Raw genomic sequence first — 20,476 nt, forward strand, 5'->3', positions numbered from 1 at the left:
AAAAAAAAATCATCATGAATTTTGGCGCAAAAAAAACGCCTTACTATACTATGTCGAAAAAAAATGCGATTTTTCAAACATGTTGTAAAAACGTGCCATATGATGAAATACTGTAAAGGAGGCCGTGAAAAGCACTCCAGAAAGGTTTTCTTTGAAAAAAAAATCATCATGAATTTTGGCGCAAAAAAAACCGCCTTACTGTACTATGTCGAAAAAAAATGGGATTTTTCAAACATGTTGTAAAAACGTGCCATATGATGAAATAATGTAAAGGAGGCCGTGAAAAGCACTCCAGAAAGGTTTTCTTTGAAAAAAAAATCATCATGAATTTTGGCGCAAAAAAAACGCCTTACTATACTATGTCGAAAAAAAATGGGATTTTTCAAACATGTTGTAAAAACGTGCCATATGATGAAATAATGTAAAGGAGGCCGTGAAAAACACTCCAGAAAGGTTTTCTGTGAAAAAAAAATCATCATGAATTTTGGCGCAAAAAAAAACGCCTTACTATACTATGTCGAAAAAAAATGCGATTTTTCAAACATGTTGTAAAAACGTGCCATATGATGAAATAATGTAAAGGAGGCCGTGAAAAACACTCCAGAAAGGTTTTCTGTGAAAAAAAAATCATCATGAATTTTGGCGCAAAAAAAAACCCTTACTATACTATGTCGAAAAAAAATGGGATTTTTCAAACATGTTGTAAAAACGTGCCATATGATGAAATAATGTAAAGGAGGCCGTGAAAAACACTCCAGAAAGGTTTTCTTTGAAAAGAAAATCATCATGAATTTTGGCGCAAAAAAAAACGCCTTAAATAATGTAAAGGAGGCCGTGAAAAACACTCCAGAAAGGTTTTCTTTGAAAAGAAAATCATCATGAATTTTGGCGCAACAAAACGCCTTACTATACTGTCAACAAAAAATGCGATTTTTCAACATGTCATAGTTTAGTCTGTCATCCAAAATTTGACCAAAACGTCATAGTTTAGTATGTCGTCTAAAATGTGACAAAAATGTCATAGTTTAGTCTGTCGTCCAAAATGTCACCAAAACGTCATAGGTTAGTGTGTCGTCCAAAATGTCAGTAAAACGTCATAGTTTAGCATGTTGTCCAGAATACGGAAAAAACTTCATCGTTTTGTATGTCGTCCAAATTGTCACCAAAACATCATAGTTTAGTATGTCATCTTAAATGTCACTAAAACATCATAATTACTCCACCAAGAAATGCGGCAAAGTTATGTAACGATCGGCACACATTTGTCTGTGAATCCATCTGTCTGTCTGCGTGCAACATTACTCCACAATGGATAAACGGATTTGGATGACATTTTCAGGGGAAGTCAGAAATGACACAAGCACCACCTCATACAATTTTCGCGCTGATGCAGCTTATAGTCTGGATCCACAGCTTTGTGAAGGATTTCCCATTGTCAGATATAGCAGCCGGCACAGCGTCACCGTAACCATGACGTGAACACTGTGTCAGTTACCTGCTGACAATGACATGATTGCGATCCTACTACAAATTGACTGTGATTCATCAGTTGGAAATCATACAAGGAACAAATGATCAAACTGTGGGCTGTTTCTGAGTCCCATCAATTCCTGCAGCCCGCTACATATTTAGGTCACGCAATGTAGCAAACCACAGCCAGACTGGTGAACCTCCTGATGTTTCACAAAGCCTTTTTTACATTTAGCCGTCAGCCTTATTTTGAACACAAATTCACCTTTCTGCCCTTCACTCCTTTCTTCAGGAAACACCGTCAGAGCTTGTCTCCATTCCAGCTGTTTCTAAGTTTAGCCACATCCTTTGCTGGACAGCAACAGCGTGGAACCGTTCTCTTTCATCTTTCCGTGATTCTTCGGACTTTTCAGCAGCGTCTTCGTCGTGTCAAGAATCCGCTTCTTACATAAACACTTCCTCTGCCGCTGGAATGGTGAAAAAATAAAAGCCCATAACATGAAAACTACGCCTTCAAAATAAAAAGCATGGAGGGAACGGTTATTTTAACACCAGCAAAACAAAGGCTTGCCAAAAGTGATTAACTGATCAACAGACCTTTATTAGAGTAACTGACACACAATTCGGTATCCATGCATAACATGCACATGCATAACACATGCCTGTGCTCAGCACAAGGTCATTTTTGATTAAAAATTTCATCCGTCGGAAAAGATAGGTCAACTGAGCAGCCTTGACGGAATACTGCTCTCTGAATGCTTTTCTAGTCTTGTGATTGTTATTACTTTGTCTGCAAAGAGTCTTCTTCCTGAAAGGAGCGTGGTCAGTAGCAGCTCACCTATAATAAAGGCTACAGACACTGAAACAGCCCATTTAGAACAGATGTAAGATGCAAGGTTTTCATTAATTTGTTGAAAAGAGGCACAGTATGGGCTCTTTAATGCATACATAAAGTTTTAAAAATAACAGTTTGCCATTTCACGTACTGTATTTTGGACCATTTCTTGTCTCCAGAAGTTTGTTTGCATGATCAAGAAATAGTCTGACACATAACCTGCTGGTGAAAAGATGGAGTGAAGAGATGAGAATTGATTCCTGAGCTTTAAAGGTGCTGTTTGGCAGGATTTGTTACCTTTCGACAGAACCAAAGGTTTGCAATCTTTATGCTAAGATGGGAAAACTGCCTGCTCACTAGGGTTTAACGAAAAAGTATCAGTCTTATTCTTTATGGTTTCCCAAAATGTTGCACGATTAATCTAAGAATTTTTTTTATAGTATGCACAGAATTTAAAAACCTCTGTGCTTCAAGATAACATGCTCATAACTGCCCTGTTTTCTCTCCACAATCTTCCGAATCGGTCGTCACTGTTAAACTTTGCTTTGAATCATGTTGCATTTCTCCTGTTTTTGGAGGTTTATCTAGTACGACAAGAATTAAACACAGTACAAAATGAGCAAATGTGTCATTTCTAAAGGCTTGACAGAGTGGAACAGTGCTGAGATGTGGGCAATATTAATACATGGCATCTGAAGGTTACATCCTGTGTATTCACATGGTTACATGTAAAAATATTTTCTTTCATGCGGTATCTTGAATTGATGGAGTGGAAAATCTGTTCTTGCATGCGGCTGAGAAAAGCACACAAGGGCCCTTTGCAGACAGAAATAAACATAAATGCTGTGGCGATAATGGAAGAGAGGCTGTTTAGCAGATATGTCCATTAAACAGACCATCCAATTAGTTGATCAAACCTAAAGGCTATTACTGGATTGAGGATTTCTTTAATTAGGAACAGCAGTAAAGCGTAAACCAGTTTAGACAGCTGTGGTTCCTCCAGTGCTACTCTGTCTTTTCATGGTATCCATCTTAACACTGTGCTGCCTCAGTCTATAATAACTGACATTTGCTTTCTAAAGTGAATGTGAACATCTTCAAAAGGTGGATATTTCACTCTGGATATAAATAACTCTCATTCAGACCTGACTCACTGTCAAACTGTTGGCTCCATTGTTGACGTGAGGCATTTTCTTCAACCCTAAAATCAATTTCTTGCCAGTCAAAAACATGGCATATGCTGCTCTTTTCCACACGGCAACGACAGCACGGCCTGCTTTTGTTGGGTCTGCCTCAAGTGTTATTTGAAATTCCATGTTTTCAAATTAGACTTTATAGTTTACTTCATCCCCTTTGATGTGTAATAACTCGGCCTTGTAAAGCAACACATTTGGAAGTGCTTTTTCCGAGGACCAGACTGTACATGCAATAAATAATGTATTCGTGGTGCCGTGTAATGCACCGTATGTTTTCAGCAACGTACATCCAGGATCTTCGCATTAATCCGCAGACATGTCACACAGATATAGGCGCGTATTTCCTTCAAACAATTAATCAATTAATCTGCGACTATTTTTAGAATTCACAAATCCTGTATCATTTGCAGCTTCACTCTGGTGAGGATTTACTGCTTTCCTCTGTTTTATGTCATCCTAAACTGAGATTTTTAGACTTTACCTTGGGATTTTAGGAAATTGTGAGACATGTTTATGCATTTTGTGCATTTTATGGACTTAACAATTAGCTGAGACAGTAATCAGCAGATTAAGGAGTAACAAAAAATTACTACTATGCGGTGCTAGAGAACAAGATATCTTAATGTAGGAGCACCTTTTGCCTGACTCATATTGCACATACAGACTAGTGAAAAATTAAAGGAAAAACCTGAACCCGTGATTGCTACATTGAGCATTGAGCTTTATAGAACTCATATACTCATATGAACTCATATGCCTGAACCCCCAGAGCAAGCCAAAAGGCGACAGTGGCAAGAAAAACACTCTTTTAACAGGGAAAAAAACCTTGAGCAGAACCCGGCTCTTTATGTGGGGGGACCCATCTGTCTGCTGGCTGGGTGGGTTGAGAAGGACAGAAGAGGTAGAGAGGTAGAGATAGAGAGGTGGAGGTAGAGAGATAGAGGGGTAGAGAGGTGGAGAGGGGGAGAGGGGGAGGGATGGGAGAAGAGGGGGGTGGGGAACAAGGAACATATAACATACAGTTGGATACATGCGTGATAAGCTTGATGATACATACAAGCAAAGTACAAGCTAACACTGAAATTCATTCATAGTTTACTGTTACGGTGTAAGGCTCTGGCATTAAATATACTACATATATAGCTGGTAGTAAAATTCAAACAGTATGTAGATGAGCATATCAAGTATAGTGAGGGTGATGCAGAGTTGACTGGTGGAAATGGGCAGCTGGAAGCAGTGGGATGGAGGAAGGTCAGCAGCAGCATCCCATAGTGGACATGGTGGAGATTAGGCCAGTTGGTGGAACAGCAACCACACATCTGAAGCATCCAGCTCTGGGACCAGGGACACTTGGAGAAAGGACACAGGGAGAAACAGAGTGAATGTAATGCAATAACGGTGTATATATTAAATATAAAGGTAGATAGCGAAGGGCTCAGTGCATCCAGAGAGGTCCCCCAGCAGTCTAGGCCTATAGCAGCAGAACTAGGGGCAGAACTAAGGGACATTGAAAGGGGAAGTGAGTTGTGCAAATGGAGACACCAGCTGACCCCCTCAGGGTCCCCCAGTCAGCCCTAACTATAAGCTTTGTCAAAAAGGAAGGTTTTAAGCCTGGTCTTAAAAATAGAGCAGGTGTCCGCCTCCCGAACCCAAACTGGGAGCTGGTTCCACAGGAGAGGCGCCTGATAACTGAAGGCTCTGCCTCACATTGTACTTTTAGAAATTCTAGGAACAACAAGTAAGCCTGTAGTCTGATCACCTTTATCCTATAATGAAACATTTCTGATACAGATGGGTTTCTTCCAGGGTGATTATGTATATAGGTGGGTCACTAAACAGTTTAATGAATACAAAAGTGATGTGAATACAAATGCTATGGCCTTAACAGATACCAGATCTCAACCTCAGTGAACACCTATGACACCCACACATTTTAGACAAAGCATAAATAGGACAAATATCCCTCCAGCAGGATCTCACAGGGTTGAAAAAAGTCAGTGCCAAGTTCTTCTGTTGGCACGTGGAGGCCCATCACCTTAGTATGACACAATGTTTTTTCCTTTCATTTTTCACCTGACAGTGTGTGACAAAAAGTCAAATAAAGAACATGGAAATCAGAATAAAGATGCCATTTACTATCATAGCTGGGGCAGAAGTCTGTTGCATCGTTGCATGAATATTTAGAAGTGATTTCGATGATTGAACCCAGCATGTCCACCATAACAAAACCATTTCAGGACATAAGGTCCCTACCTGACATGCAGTTTGACACGGTTGAGCAGATAGATAGATAGATAGATAGATAGATAGATAGATAGATAGATAGATAGACAGACAGACAGACAGACAGACAGACAGACAGACAGACAGACAGATAGATAGAGTCCCTCTTTTTAATGCTCCCTCCCCACCAAACTACAGCATAAAAAAAGAAAACTAGACACGGCAGACTGGTACAACATCAGCAGCAGTTTCTTACAGAGTTTAAAGGACCCCAGTCTCCTCAGGAAGTACAGATGATTCTGTCCTTTCCTATAGATGCTGTCCGTGTTGTCTGACCAGTCCACTTTGTTGTCCAGCTGCAGTCCCAGGTACTTATAGGTTCTGACCACCTCCATGTCCTTGCTACTGATGGAAATGGGCTGGAAATGGGGTCTCTACCTCCTGAAATCCACCACCATCTCCTTGGTCTTGGAGGTGTTCAGCTGCAGGTGGTTTGAGCTACACCATCCCACGAAGTCCTCCACTAGGCCCCTGTACTCTCCCTCCATTCCATCCTTGACTCATTCAACAATCACAGCATCATCCGAGCACATGGCAAATTATGATGATAAGAGAGAGGCCACCATATGCAAGAGGCCCTACTGCACGGAAGAAACACACGTCTTTATTGACAAATGCAACATCCATCTGTGCTTTGTGCCACAGAAACTGCTTCAAGGTCATATGAACTTGAATGAGTGAATAGATAAGTGTCCACAAGCTGATGTCTGTGCCAGTGGTTTGCGTGATATGTTGTGTAGCCTTCTATGGTAAAAAGCACGGCAATGCGTTCAGAATATTTTATTGACAAAGACATCAAAACTGATGTCTTGATTTTATGTTACTCAAAATCACACACATGTAAAGTTGGTAATGTTCAGACCTGCACACAGACACCGACAATAACCATAAGAGGAAAAATTAAAAAGATTGCATTCAGCATTTAAAAAGTAACTATGTGCAAAAAATTCAATGTAAAAGGCATTTTAAAAGAGCATTTCCTATTTCAATAACAGAAGTATTGCACAAATACTTACCAGTGAAAAATTAGCACTGTTAAAGGAGGTTGTCCCTCACATTGTGATGAAATTGACACCCCAGATTCTTCCTCATCTGACCCACAGAAAACCTCCCCAGAAATTAGTCTGATTTTTAGACCCTGTTAGCATTTACAACCCCATCTTCATTCCAAATCTAGGCCAGATACAGCACCTAACTTTTGTTCTAAACCTGTACCGTTTAAAGCCTGTGGAGTAACTTATGCACAATGCAAGAACACAAAAATACAGAAAGGCACATTCAATAGCATTCAGTTAAAAAAAAAAAACTTGTTTGAAGACATCAACTTCCAAATGTTAAAAACATATCCTGTTTTTCTTAAGTTTTAATGACATTTCACGCCCATTCAGTCGTGGCGTCCATTGAATTGGACATGTAAAAATACACACAACAAAAATGGACTTGGCAAAAATGTCTTTTTTCCCCTGCACTACTATACTGGAAAGGAGTAAAAAGCAACTGGACAAAAAACAGGTCTAAAGGGGTTAAAATGCAGCCTTATTCAAATGACATGATGCCACAGATGACAATAGAAAGACAAGAACCGGCTGTTGGTATGTTGAAAGGTGGCATGTCGGTTTGGGTTGTAGTTGGGTACTTGAATGTCCACAAGATGACTGTTTGTCATCTAAGAAATCATTTCAGGTAGAATAGTCCCACAGATAATTGCAACTTCATGCTCTGGATATCTGTCAACATGATCCAGTCTCCCCAAAAATGTCTGACAGCTTCACCGAGTCATTCAGGAAGAGTCATAATGTCTCTTTTCCATCTGTACTTTATCAATTCCAGTACAGAGACTCGGTTGTTTCATGACATCCACTCTGTTGTAGGATGTTGTTTGGTGGCAAAACTAAAGCACATGCCCCTATATGTTAAAAAGAATGGATATAATTTCATAAAATGTCCAATTCTGTTGGGAAGATTTTAGTTTAACCTTACTAGAATGTTGTCTCGGAGCAAGAACTGTCCCTTAATCCTTCTTTAAAAATTGAATTTCCTAAGACACATAGCGGGAATGTTGTTGGATCTGTATTGATCAAAGTCCTCGGAAATCAGTTTACAAGTAATCTGTGGATTTTCACTGTTTTCTGCGATTTCAAACCACAACTTATAAACTGAGGGATCAAGCACACGCTGATGTCCTACACTGGTGGTTTTATTCTAGATCACACTGTAAATCCTATAAAATGGACCACAGCACGGAGACTCGCCGGGAATCCTGGTGAAGCATCACGCAGAATGCAACATCTTGTGTCGTTATCATCATGGATTTTCCTCGCTATGTGTCCACATTTCATTGGGCGACAGATAATCAGGGAAGAGTTCGCATATTACACGCCTGAACACATCCACATACATGCACCAAGGTGACGAACCAGCTGATGCCTTTGAGAAACTCTGGGGCAGCCTTCTGCTTTAAGATGCCCTCCCCGGACCCGAGAAGTGGCCCAATCGCCCTCCTTTCCCAGTCACCTGATTCATGTACTGCCATTTTACACACAAGTTTGACTGACACAAAAAAAAGAAAGGAAGAAAAAAATCGGAATTGGCCTATCGGCAACCTCAGCAGAGAAATACACCCTTTTGTAAGAAGATTAAAAAAAAAAAAAAAAAAAAAGACTGAGGGATAAAAATTGAAGGTTTCGATGCAGCCAGCGCGAGGTGCTGTGTGGATCAGAGGAGGTGTTTGCGCTCGGATCTCTGCGTAGATTCACAGGAGAAAAACCGGGTGAAGAAGAAGAAGAGGAAAAGGTTGGAAAAGGACAATGCTGTTTTTATGTTGAGAGATGAGTCTTCGGCCATTTAAGGGGGATGCCGCATAGATTTAATAATCATCACCGGCGCGCTTTCGTTTATTGACGTTGTTTCGGATTCAGCCCTCGTTCAGACGCACCCCGCCGGCATCTCACCCCTCGGCGGCTTCTATTTCAGGGATACATCATAGCGCACTGTCTTATTATTAATAGCAACCAGCTTTGGATTCGGGAGGATCTGATTGAATTTTTTCTAATTTTGATTTTTTGGCCTCTCCAGCCCTATTTTTACGCACGGCTCTCCATCCATCCATCCATCCGTCCCTACAGCTGGCTGGTTTTTCAACCCTGGATGTGAGCGTCTTATGTTGCATTTGGCCGCCGCATGAATTCTCCCACCGGATCCTCGTCGGTGTACTCTGCTGTCCTCCACCACCACTACCTCCTCCTCCACCACCACCACCACCTCCTCCTCCGGCCGATTCTCACAGAGGGCACTACCCTCCTCCTCCACCACCACCACCACCTCCTCCCCGCCGCTAAAGACATTTTGATCATCCTCCGCGGCTCCCCCCCTGCCAACCCGGACTCGACCATCACCACTCCGCCTGCCTCCTCCTCATCCTCCTCATCATCACCACCACCACCACCGCCGCCGCCACCATCCGCCTCCTCCTCCTCCGTAACATGTCGGGACAGTCTTTGACGGACCGGATCGCCGCCGCGCAGCACAGCATGACCGGGTCTGCCATCAGCAAAGCCGTCTGCAAGGCCACGACGCACGAAGTCAGCGGACCCAAGAAGAAGCACCTTGACTGTAGGTTAAGCATACCATCACTGCTTTACTGTATACAGAATAGCCTTGCATGCATGTTTCCTCTCACAAAGGGTAGCTTGTATAAACAGCATCTATTATTCCTCCCCCCCTCCACCACCACCACCACCTCCACCTTCTCATCCAGCCTCTTTTAATTAGGCTCCATTACATTCCCTTAGATTAAAATGTGATTTACGCAACGAGAACATGCAACTACAATGCGTCTGACCATGACTGCAAGCAGTAAATTTTAAAACATATAAGGGGCGAGAGAGGAAGGGGATTTGGGGGGGGGGGGGGGTGGCAAACAGCCAGGCACTATCTGTGCATGTCATTCAGGGGAAATAGGCCACTCTGGTATGGGCTAATCATATTGCAACCAGCCGCTTTATACAGTGTAGGCCTATCCATTATTAACGCCACTATCAGCAGCAGCAGCAGCAGCACTATAACCCCTGGAGACACTTCAGTACAGAATGTGCGTTATTGTGCAGCATCACCAACGTTTTTTTTTTTTCACCACCAGCCCCCCCTCCCCTTCCCTCATTTCTGTGATCCCTCATGCAAGTTCACTGTCATGTCCTCTCTGATCATTAATGAATGTGTGTCCATCCTGAGGAGGAGCAGGGAGTCATCCAATCCTGGTGTCAGTGCTTCTACTACCTATGCAGCAAAACACAAGAGGGGGGGGGGGAGAGAGAGCATGCAGTGATTATTAGGTTGTTGTTGGGTTAGGTGGCTTTTCTTGCCTCACTATAATTACTTGACGTGATCAATAGAGAGCACAGCTAATCAGTGGTCGCTGCCAGTCAGACTCCAGACAGACAGACAGACAGACAGACAGACAGACAGACAGACAGACAGACAGACGGGCAAATAGCAAGATGGCTAATTCAGAAGGGATGGGTGGGAGGTGTGGTGGTGGTGGTGGGGGGAGCGAGAGAGAGAAATGTGGATAAATCAGTCTGAGAGAAACCACAAGGCAAAGTGCCAAAACAGAATGAGAGTCAGTCATCCAGCCGCGCACCCGGCCAGTCAGCCGGCAAGTTTGGCAGTGGATTAGTCGGTCGTGTCCACAGCAGAGGTGACACTGGGAATTCTGGGCTCCCTTCGCAAGATCTGCCACCAGGCACTTCGACATAATACATCCAAATAGGGGGCTGTGTTGCTTTGCCCCGCTTTAAAAGACCAGAAAACACCCAGCGGGGCTGTTTGAAAAGGTTCACAGGCAAGTTTGTGAGCCCGTTTTGTGACTCTTGAATGGCACTGTTGAGTAATTACTGCCACTTTGATTGCATATTAAGCTTATCTTGATGGTGGCAGAAGTTGGGTTTTTAGGGCGTGAGGCTAATGTTTTATGTTTTGGGTGGTGCAGATGGAAATCAGGGGTATTCTGCTCTACACTGATTGTGAAATTACTAAAGAAAATCAAGCAAATGGGGTGTTTTCGAATGAAAGTGCTAAAAATAATCAGATAAAGTGCATTAAGCGATTGCCACCCTTATTTGGTTTATTATTGCGCTTACCACAAAAGCCCCGGTTTCATAAGAACATTGTACACCCTGCAGATATTAAATGGCAGAAGGTCGTCCACCTTCAGCACCAGCCGCGAGTGGGAGTATCTCAGAAACTTGTAAATGTCACTTAACTCAAGGGTGAGAGCAGATATGCTGAAAATAGAACTGGAGCATTTACATGACAAATTTCCATCTGTCAGATAGATTATGAAACGGTTTATGCCACCACTCTCAAGGACAAAGTTTCTCTCAGAGCGGGTCAGTTTTTTCTGTTTCGAGGTGGTTACATGAGGCTTTTTTTTTGTTTTTTTGTTCTGATGCGGCTCTTATTCTGATCATTAGTGGAATAAAAGCCTCTAAAAAAAGTACGCCTGCGTCAATTCACCCTCCTGGAAGCCTGAGTTGCAATTTTAGTCGAATAAGTGTTTTGTACTTGAGTCACTGAGATGCAGCTGTTCTAATAGACATGACTAGCTTTCACCATAAAATACTTTCTATTTCCTGCTCTCCTTTTTGCCGGGCATGACACAATGTACAACTCTCTCTGGTATCTATTGAGTGCATAAGGTGCAGTTTTAGGGTTAGGGAAGGATGCAGGAAGGAAGTGATCAAGAGGTCAGTGGGTCTAATCTCTCAACTGACTGAGAGGAAGTTGGTTGGGAAGTGAGTAAAGAATGCAAAGAAAAAGCTGATGAACACGAGAAGGAGCTTGTGATGAGTCAGCTTTAGAAGACTGGAGCTGATCGCTGGTCTGTGATGTCAGATGTGTGAAACTCATGCTGTCTTTGTGCCACCGTGATTGCATTTGAGAGTCTTTTTTTATTCAACTTGCCTGGTAAACAGGTGTCCTAAAAAGCGACAGACACTTAGTTTCGTATTTTCAGATAATGGAGCAGTTATAAAAGCCCTCAGCAGGAGAGACACCAGAAAATGGTGCTAGATTTACAGCCTTGTGGTTCTATTCCTTCCCCAACCTGCCAAGTTGCAGTTTACATCCACGTTTGTCTGGATTCATATAGTGAAAACTTTGAAGTGTCTAAGTTTGTGAAGAGAAACAAAAAGCCAAATTCCTTGTATGTGTTCACGTGTTTGCACAGTAAAGCTGATTCTGGCAGAAGTTGTAGCCGTTGACAGTCGACAATGCTTCAAATATGGATGCTGTTGAGCAGGGGCTGCAAATTCTAAAACATGGATGCTTCACATGCATCTTTAAGGAGCCATACAATCACTATAGTTTGAAAGTGGGCACCCAAGATTAGTGTGACAAACTCAGAATCCAACCAAATGTGAAACATGGTCACAATCTTATCCTCTGATCCTAAGTTACAGTCAGAATCAGAATCGGCTAAATCGGTCATGTGAACACTTACCAGGTATTTCAGTTATGTGCTCTCAAAGTACCTTCACAAATTAAATGAAACATGCGTTTAAACAAGTACAACAGTTTACAGAAGGAAAATGAATGTTTAACTGCTACGTACAACTATAGATATGTGTAAAAAGGTGAAAAAGCTTTAGTGCAAAATGAAAGTGGACCAGAGTTTAATGTGACATATGACTAATTAATAACTATGGAGTTAGGTGAATGACAGTAGCGTGATGTTGAATAATGGGTGGAAATTTGTAGAAAATTATGATGCTACAGTGGAGGTGACCTTTGATCTTTTGGATATAAAATGCCATCACTGCATCATTTTATCCCAGTTGGCATTTGTGTGAAGTTTTGTCATAATCAGTGCATAAATAGTTGAGTCACAGTGACCTTTGAGCTTTGACCAGCAAATTCTAATAATTTCATCCTGGAGTTCAAGCGTACATTTTACGGGTCAATATACAATTGAGGGACTTTTGAAGTCCATGGGATATATCTTGCATACATTTTCATTAAAAGTACAAGAACTAATGTTTTTTATGGTCATTATGATCATGTCTTTATTAATTCCATAATTATTTATGATGGAAACAATCACTTATTAATAAAAAATGACCAGATATCACTAAAATGTCAACTAAATAACTGTCCGAATTTAATAACAACCACCTTCTAATTAGCTAAACAATAATAAAATGAGCTTATTCAAAAATTATTTTGATTGTGTTCTTTTTATTAAGTTGAGATAATCATGACTGATATTTCTTTTTTGGCAATATATCAAATTTTATATGGAAAATTACTTGTATGTGTCCGAGAAATCACTTCCAACTAAGTTACCCATTACAAAAACACCTCTCAAAGAAGTGTGTTAATTCCAGATCACATGACCTGCTCCACATGATGTCATTTCCTCCTGAAGAAAAGACTGGACAGACTCCAAGGCTTTCTGAGTTATTTAATATAAAGTAGTCTGTTAGACAAGTGTGGATTTATCACAACAGGTTAATTACAGTACCTTTATAAATAACTTTCAATTTCAATTTTACTCAATTGTATATATAATATTTAGAAGAATCTTTCTGTAAAAATGCCATGGGGTGTTTGGTTATAGGCGGTCATGTTGATTTTAGGCCTGAAAACCACAAAAATGTCAACTATGATACCTGTCAACTATATAACAAAAAGTCCTGCAATTATATATTGACCCTTACACAGATGTAATGAAACTCCCTGCAGCTGTTTCTGCAAAATTAAATGTACATATATGCTTATGGACGAACAGCCTGAAAACAAAATGCCTTCAGACACGACTGTCGCCAGAGTGCACTGGAACTTCCAGGTTTTGTTCCAGGATTAAGGACTCCTCCTTCAAAATATAAATACCATCTCTAAATATGCTTCTTAGTGCAATCGATCAGTGAGGTGTAAAGTTCAGCCTCCTAATCTGAGAGGTTTGATAAATACAGGCAGCATTCCAGGTTTTAAACACACTCAACATGTTATTGATCCATCATTAGCAGGCACAGCATAAAGAAACGAAGAATTACAATGCCACTTCTACAGTGCATTGCATAATCAATCAAATGCACTGCTGAGCAAATCCAGGTCGCTTTTTTTTTTTTTTTTAACTCAGTGTCGCAACCTTGTCAGTGTGGTTGGTGACATCAGTGGCAAACGTTGATTATTTACTAGCCGCAGCAAATGATGAGCATGCCATACAGAATAATGGGATAGTGGAATAGTAATCAGGCCAAAAATAACCTCCTGCACTCGGAGCCCAGTCAGTGGTGTTCTTTGGTGCGTGACGTCTTTGGTCGTGTGTCATGACTGTAACGGTGACGCGTGGGAGATGGTTTCAAAACCAACAAATTGGGTTGAGAATGATGATCTGCTTTTTTTGCTCCACTGATGGCACGCTTTGGGCCTTTCTGCCAAATTATGTAAAAAGACAACAGAAGTGACGACACAAACAAAAATACAATAGATGACGAAGCTTTGGCCCGTAGGCAGACTGACAGGACAGTAATGTACATGAATGGATACTCCCACGCATGTACTCCAACATCTCTGTGCCATTTTAACGACCTTCTCTTGCTGGGCAATTACATGCCCTGGAAATGATTCATTTTATCCAAAGCCAAGGTCACATTAAATTGACTACCATATTGAATTAATGTGCTGAATAAAGTTACAGTACCTCATTGGTTTTATCCTAACTTGCTCACACCACATCGCTAATCTAATTGCACACATTTTTACACGCTGTTATCATAAATATCATTTCTAATTGTGTTATTGATCTATATTATCGGAGCGCAGTTTATCAATAATCCCCCACAGTCGATACTTCATCACACCCCTCTGGCTCTCTGCACTGTCACATGTCGATGATTAAATTCCAGTTGATGTATTATCGCCCAAAGAAATACATAGAGGTGGCCAGAGTGTGGAAACAGCTGACTGGAGAAACTCATTATTTATATGTAATTGTATTGTACATTGAGTTTTTTGCAATTACTCGCCTGAAAGTAGTTTTTTTGGCGACTTATAGCTGCCAGCTTTAAGTTGATATGGTGAACATGTCGCCTATATATATACCTGTGCAAATAAGGTGTTATGGAGCGACATTATAATTTAGCTTCTAGCTCTGTTTTGGGTCTCCACCACCTCATGTAGATAAATATGTTTTTTTTTAGCAGCTATCCACTCAGTTTACTAGTTAGTCAGTGAGACAATGAGACTGAACCAATGACAGAGAACTACAAATATGACATTTAGAAAACACATATATTGAATTAATGGTCATATTAGTTTGTTTTTCAAAATACTATTGTAATAATATCGAAATACGATGGCAGGAGGACATTATATTGTGGAGAAAGGCTCTGTTCCAGATCTGGATTTTTATTATTAGTGTAGTTACAAATGCCAATGGGATTTTTCTTAGCTTATAACCATGTATTTTGATGTTACCATTGTTGCACATGGATATATATGCACAATGTGCTTGTTTGAGGATCACTTTTTGGGTTTATATAAGCACATTTCACTTTTCACTTGCCGATATTGTAAGTGTACAGACGTTTGACTAATATTTGGCCCTAAAGCAGGCGACAAAATGTCATGACATTAATGTAGCAGAGTCTGACTGCGTTTGTGATTCATTGCAGGAAAAGCAGGATGAGTCGCCGGACTACAATCAATATTGTTACACTTAGTATCGACTGCGTTGCTCCTGCTGAGGCTTTGATGCTCAAAAATAATAATAATTAAAAAAGAATCAAGTCAGGCTGAGCAGGATTGAAGCATTAGCCGCGGTGAGTTGCTGGAGCTCCGGGTGACTTTGACGTGCATTAAACATTTAACCATCCGGGGACTCTGGTGTTTCATTGGGCACAGAAATCATCACAGAGCTTTTTCAAATAAACCCTGAAAACCTCTGATCCTGTGAGAGAAACAGACCAAGGATTTACCTCAGAAGCCACACTGCTTGAAGTTTTCTCTCAGTAACTCGGCGTACAGATTCTCTGTCTCGTCTGCCTTTGACATCAAGTTCACTCCCTCTCAGTCCCACGGTGGTTTCACCTACAGCGCCAAGACCTTTTAAATTTAGCTCCTGCCATTACGACTGTCTGCAGCTTTTGTTGCTGATCCTCACCTTGATTTTTTAATTTTTGAAATGACAGATTTTTGTACGGTTCTATCTTTAGTTTCAATGTTCCTTCACTAAATGAGATACTGTGTGTGGTTTTTACCAGTATTAGCTCAGATCCTGTCTCAGTCTGCACAGTCTTCGTTTTGACAGTAATTGTATGGATCTTGCGTGAATTAATCTTAAATAATTTGAACAGTTTATCCTTGAAAAGATCTTGAATTTTCTAATAAATGTCACCGAACGGAGTACGTGGAACATTTATACAGTAGGAGCATAATACTCCATTTACGTGAAGGGATTTACTGTAAAATGCCCAAGGTCGATCTTAGTCAGAGAAGACATTTTCTTTACAGTAAGTGAACATTTTAGAATCACATTTATGATTTGGCAGTCTTTGTGGTTTACAGTGAACTGAATATAACGAGGCACATAAGAAGGAGCATGTTTGTGCAGTTTTCCTAGGCGTCTGTAAATCTTAGCGCTTAAACAAATGCCATACATACTTCACATTTTGATCTTTAGCTAAAATCCTTAAAGACTTTAGAGCATTGTTCCTATAGTCTGCCCCAGTTGTGTGTTTACTGCAAAATGCAGTCTTTTTGTGCCAAACACTTATGTTTTGCCTTTTAAAAAAAAGCAAAAATCCTTTTTCTGTGCTAACTTGTCAGCATTTCATTTAAATACACACACACAAACACACTCAGCCTGCCATTTGTCAGACCTTTGAATCCGACTCAGAACACAACACTGAGCTATTTTCCTTTTGAAATATGTTCTACATTTGCTTTGAAGAGGCAATTTGCACTCTAGATGCGACTCTCAGAGGATAAACGTTGGGGGTCATCTCAGTTTTAGCCCATCACCGCTAACAAACATGCTGCAGTAGAAAACTCAGATTCATTATTCATCAACAGCCCATTCATTTGACAGTGTTTTTTAAAACATGTGTCCCTTAAGTTGATTGTGCTGGAATTGAACTGACCTTGATTCGCACCCTTCTATCTTCTGACGTTAATATTTTATTGACATGTCGTGGGATAGGTAGGTGGCAGTGCTGAATAGCGCTGATTCTTATCCATCTGTCTATGCGCATCTCTATCATTAAGCAATCATTTGTTCATGGATTTGTGTGCTGTTATCGAGGCAGCCAAAATTAATGCGCCAGTCAATATGACTTCAATCATCCTGGCCGTCCGCTCATTTCATCGATTTAGAACAGCTAAAGCTCTCCGAGGATGTAAATTAGTATTTTGCCATGTGGCTTTTATTCATTATAACATAGAGAGAGAGTTCAAATGGAGTGTAAGGACACAAATCTGCAAACTATACCTCTATAATATTTATTCTACTGTTGATGTTGTTTCATGTTGTTGTTTTTTGTGTCTTTTAGACCTGATCCACTGCACCAATGAGCTGAACGTCAGCATCCCCCACCTGGCAGACACGCTGCTGGAGCGCACAGCTAGCAACAGCTGGATTGTGGTTTTCAAAGCGCTCATCACCACACACCACCTCATGATGTACGGCAACGAGGTGAGCCAAACACCATGATTATTCTACTAATTTCCATCATGATAGTTTGTCATTTTGCGGCAACAAGATCCAAAAAATATTATGTTGCATCAGCAAAACAAGCTCTAAAGGAAGCTTTCTAGGGTTTTTCAGGTCACAAAGATGCTTCTCAAATTAAAAAACTTGGGGCTTGTGTTCTTAAGAGCTACAAATGTGAGGTAAAGTCAAATATTTCCTCAGTGGGCAGTATTGCTGACTGAAATTGTATAGGTATGTACAAATATAAAGCAAAAAAGTACCCTCTTATTTAAAGCTTTATAGAGAAAGAATAAGCATCAGTTCCTGCAGAATACTATTCTATTAGTCAGCTTTTCAATTAGTCCATAGTCAGGAAAGATGAAACAAGAACTTTTTCTGTACAAGCTAGCCTTCTCTGCACACAATCATAAGAGAGAGACAAGGGTGTGAATGTTTGCCAGTCAGGCAGCTTGACTTATCAATCTGTCAAAAAAAAAAAAAGAAAAGCTCTGCTCACCAGGTCATAGTAATTTCAATCCAACTCTCTCGCTGTGAGATTCTTTGAACCCACATCTTCCATGTGTCCAACAAGGGCAGATGAAGTATCCCGCTGACATTTCAATGGCCAGTATGACAAATCACCTCGCTCCACCGCTTGCCCTACGAGAGCAACAACCAAAACATCAAACATGTTAAATGATGAGCGCCTCGCAGCAGAAAAGAAAGGCTGCGGCAACGATTACAGCCGGGATGATGACCCTCTCAAAGCAGTGGAACAACAAAGCTTTTAGTGACATGAGTGGTGACATGATGTTTTGAAAATTTGTCAGGGTTGCTTAAACATGCTGTGTGTATTGCCTGGCTTTTTGCACTGTTTTTTTTTTTTTTAAAATCTGACCAGAGAAACTGTAGCGATAAATATGTGTTCTGAGTTCGTCACGCCACAGAAAACTGTTATTAACCACTTGGACAAATTTGAATGAACACAAAAATGCAGAAAAAGTGTTCAATTCAGTGGGTTTCTTTCATAGCACCACTTCACAACATGAGTCATCAAGGCACTTAACATTGGAAGGTGAAGACCTTACAAAATTATGTTATAGACAGAAACCCAACAAAGAGAAAGAAAAGAAGGGAGGAAAAAAATCTCTTTAACAGGATGAATACCTCCAGCAAAACCAGGTTCAGGAAGGGTGGCCATCTGCCTCAACTGGTTGGGGTGAGGGTAAAGGGGCGGAGAGAGAAGCATAGAAAAATTAGACAAACAAGGTACAAGAGAACAACAAACACTTGGGAGGTTGGCGAGGTCAGTAACAAATCAGAAATGTGTAGCTCTGCAGTCAGAGATAACTGCAAAGAGGACAAACTACAGGACAGTTTAATGGTCTAATCCTACCATTCTGTACTACATGGCTTGCAGTCTTCTCACATGTTTTCAGCAATTATTTTCTGACGAATGTATTCAGAAACAAATCTCCTTTATACATATTTTGCAGGCCAATGAGTTGGCAGTTACACCTACTTAAAGGTTCTGTGTGCAACACTGAGAGCCATTTGTTGTCACTAGACCACCAGAATCTCAGATCAAAGTAAACTGGCAACATTGGCCACACCTGCTCCCTCCATTTACATTAATTTACAACCGGAAAGGTTGTGTATACAAGAAGAAACGAAATACAAAATACATTGAATGGCCGTAACAAGTTGTTGTCAACTCAGGTAACGTTATCTTCACGTGATACCATGAATTTACCAGAGTGGAACAGACATTACCAAAGAAGGAGTAGCATGGGAGAGCTCAAAAACAGCAACAGTGACTCTCACACTGAGCTGAAATGAAATTGTGCATGTAAATTTGGCAAATAACATTAATAAAATACTTATTTTGGACATTCTTTGGTGTTTTAGGGGAACTGGCTTAATGCTTGACTGCGCTTTCACTTCCCTTGATCAGCTGATCCACTTGTCTTCATTTATAAGCATAGGCAGACCCAGTGGTTTCAAAGGGAGGGATTCACGTGCACACATGGCTTGACAGGCTGCCAAAACAGAAAAGCTTTGTTTACAACACATAGACTGCTTCAGACACTATTATTCCACTTTAACTTTACACTGCAGGTACACTACCAGTCAAAAGTTTGGACACACCTTCTCATTCAATGGTATTTATTTTATTATTTTGTACATTGTAGATCAATACTGAACACACCAAAGCTATAAAAGAATACTTACGGAATTATGTTGTAAACAAAAAGTGTTAATCTTCAGTATTAATCTACAATGTAGAAAACAATACAAATAAATTAAAAGGATTGAATGAGAAGGTGTGTCCAAACTTTTGACTGTTTTCTGATCTACTAAAGCTATATTTGTGTTAAAATGTTATTACTGTACCTTTGATTTGATTTAATTCTGTTAAAACATGGTGCTGGAAAGGACTCTCAGAAAACAGGACATCAGTTAAGGAAGAAAGGTTCTTTGGATGGCTAATAGGCGCAGATTGTGAATGGTATTATTAGCTACAGATTTTGCTAATGCTTGTGCAGGAGCAAACAATAATCACGAGTCAGTTCTTGATATTTATACATTGCAGTCTGCTGGCTGACCTGCTTCACCCTGGCAACCAACACTGAAATAAACCAACAGAAATAAACAAAAATATGGTACTAATGAATATTGATAGGTAATGGCAAACAGAGAGAAATACACAGCAGTTCTATCCAGAGGCTGCATTTATTGTCGTGAGGATTCGACTCCACTTGCTTTTAGAGTGTAGCTCCACTTACACCACCTACATGAAGCCCTGACATGAAGAATGAATGCTGCTACAGTTTCTGAGAAGTTCAGTGTCTGTTTCATGAAAGAAAAATGATTTTACTGTTGGCTTTTCATTTATGAAACAATGGCAAATGTAATAAGAGACTGCAAACTAAAATAAGTGAAATGACAGCTAGTAACATCTGCCACCGTAGGCTACTAGTCATACTGATCCAACAAACACCA

General features: G+C 40.5%; 1 protein-coding gene and 1 long non-coding RNA gene across 4 annotated transcripts in view; one reads left to right on the plus strand and one right to left on the minus strand.

Annotated features, from left to right (window-relative positions):
* The first annotated feature begins 8,302 nt into the window (after window positions 1-8,302).
* LOC111582687 (phosphatidylinositol-binding clathrin assembly protein-like) overlaps window positions 8,303-20,476 on the plus strand; it is a 31,600-nt gene continuing 19,426 nt past the window's right edge. The window contains exons 1-2 of one of the 3 annotated variants that reach the window (XM_055017554.1): window positions 8,303-9,396; window positions 17,334-17,476. In XM_055017554.1, the coding sequence (XP_054873529.1) occupies window positions 9,267-9,396; window positions 17,334-17,476 (273 nt within the window). In that variant the 5' untranslated portion in view covers window positions 8,303-9,266. The remainder of the gene's footprint in view (window positions 9,397-17,333; window positions 17,477-20,476) is intronic. The other 2 variants (XM_023291505.3, XM_023291508.3) reach the window with 2 other exon arrangements.
* On the minus strand, window positions 9,541-19,577 carry LOC118471723 (uncharacterized). The gene is made up of 3 exons (XR_004849073.2): window positions 18,641-19,577; window positions 17,991-18,133; window positions 9,541-10,059 (listed from the first exon to the last, which is right to left on the minus strand). It is a non-coding gene; the product is annotated as an uncharacterized LOC118471723 (long non-coding RNA).

The sequence above is a fragment of the Amphiprion ocellaris genome, chromosome 14, assembly GCF_022539595.1.
Source record: "Amphiprion ocellaris isolate individual 3 ecotype Okinawa chromosome 14, ASM2253959v1, whole genome shotgun sequence".
Lineage (NCBI taxonomy): Eukaryota > Metazoa > Chordata > Actinopteri > Pomacentridae > Amphiprion > Amphiprion ocellaris.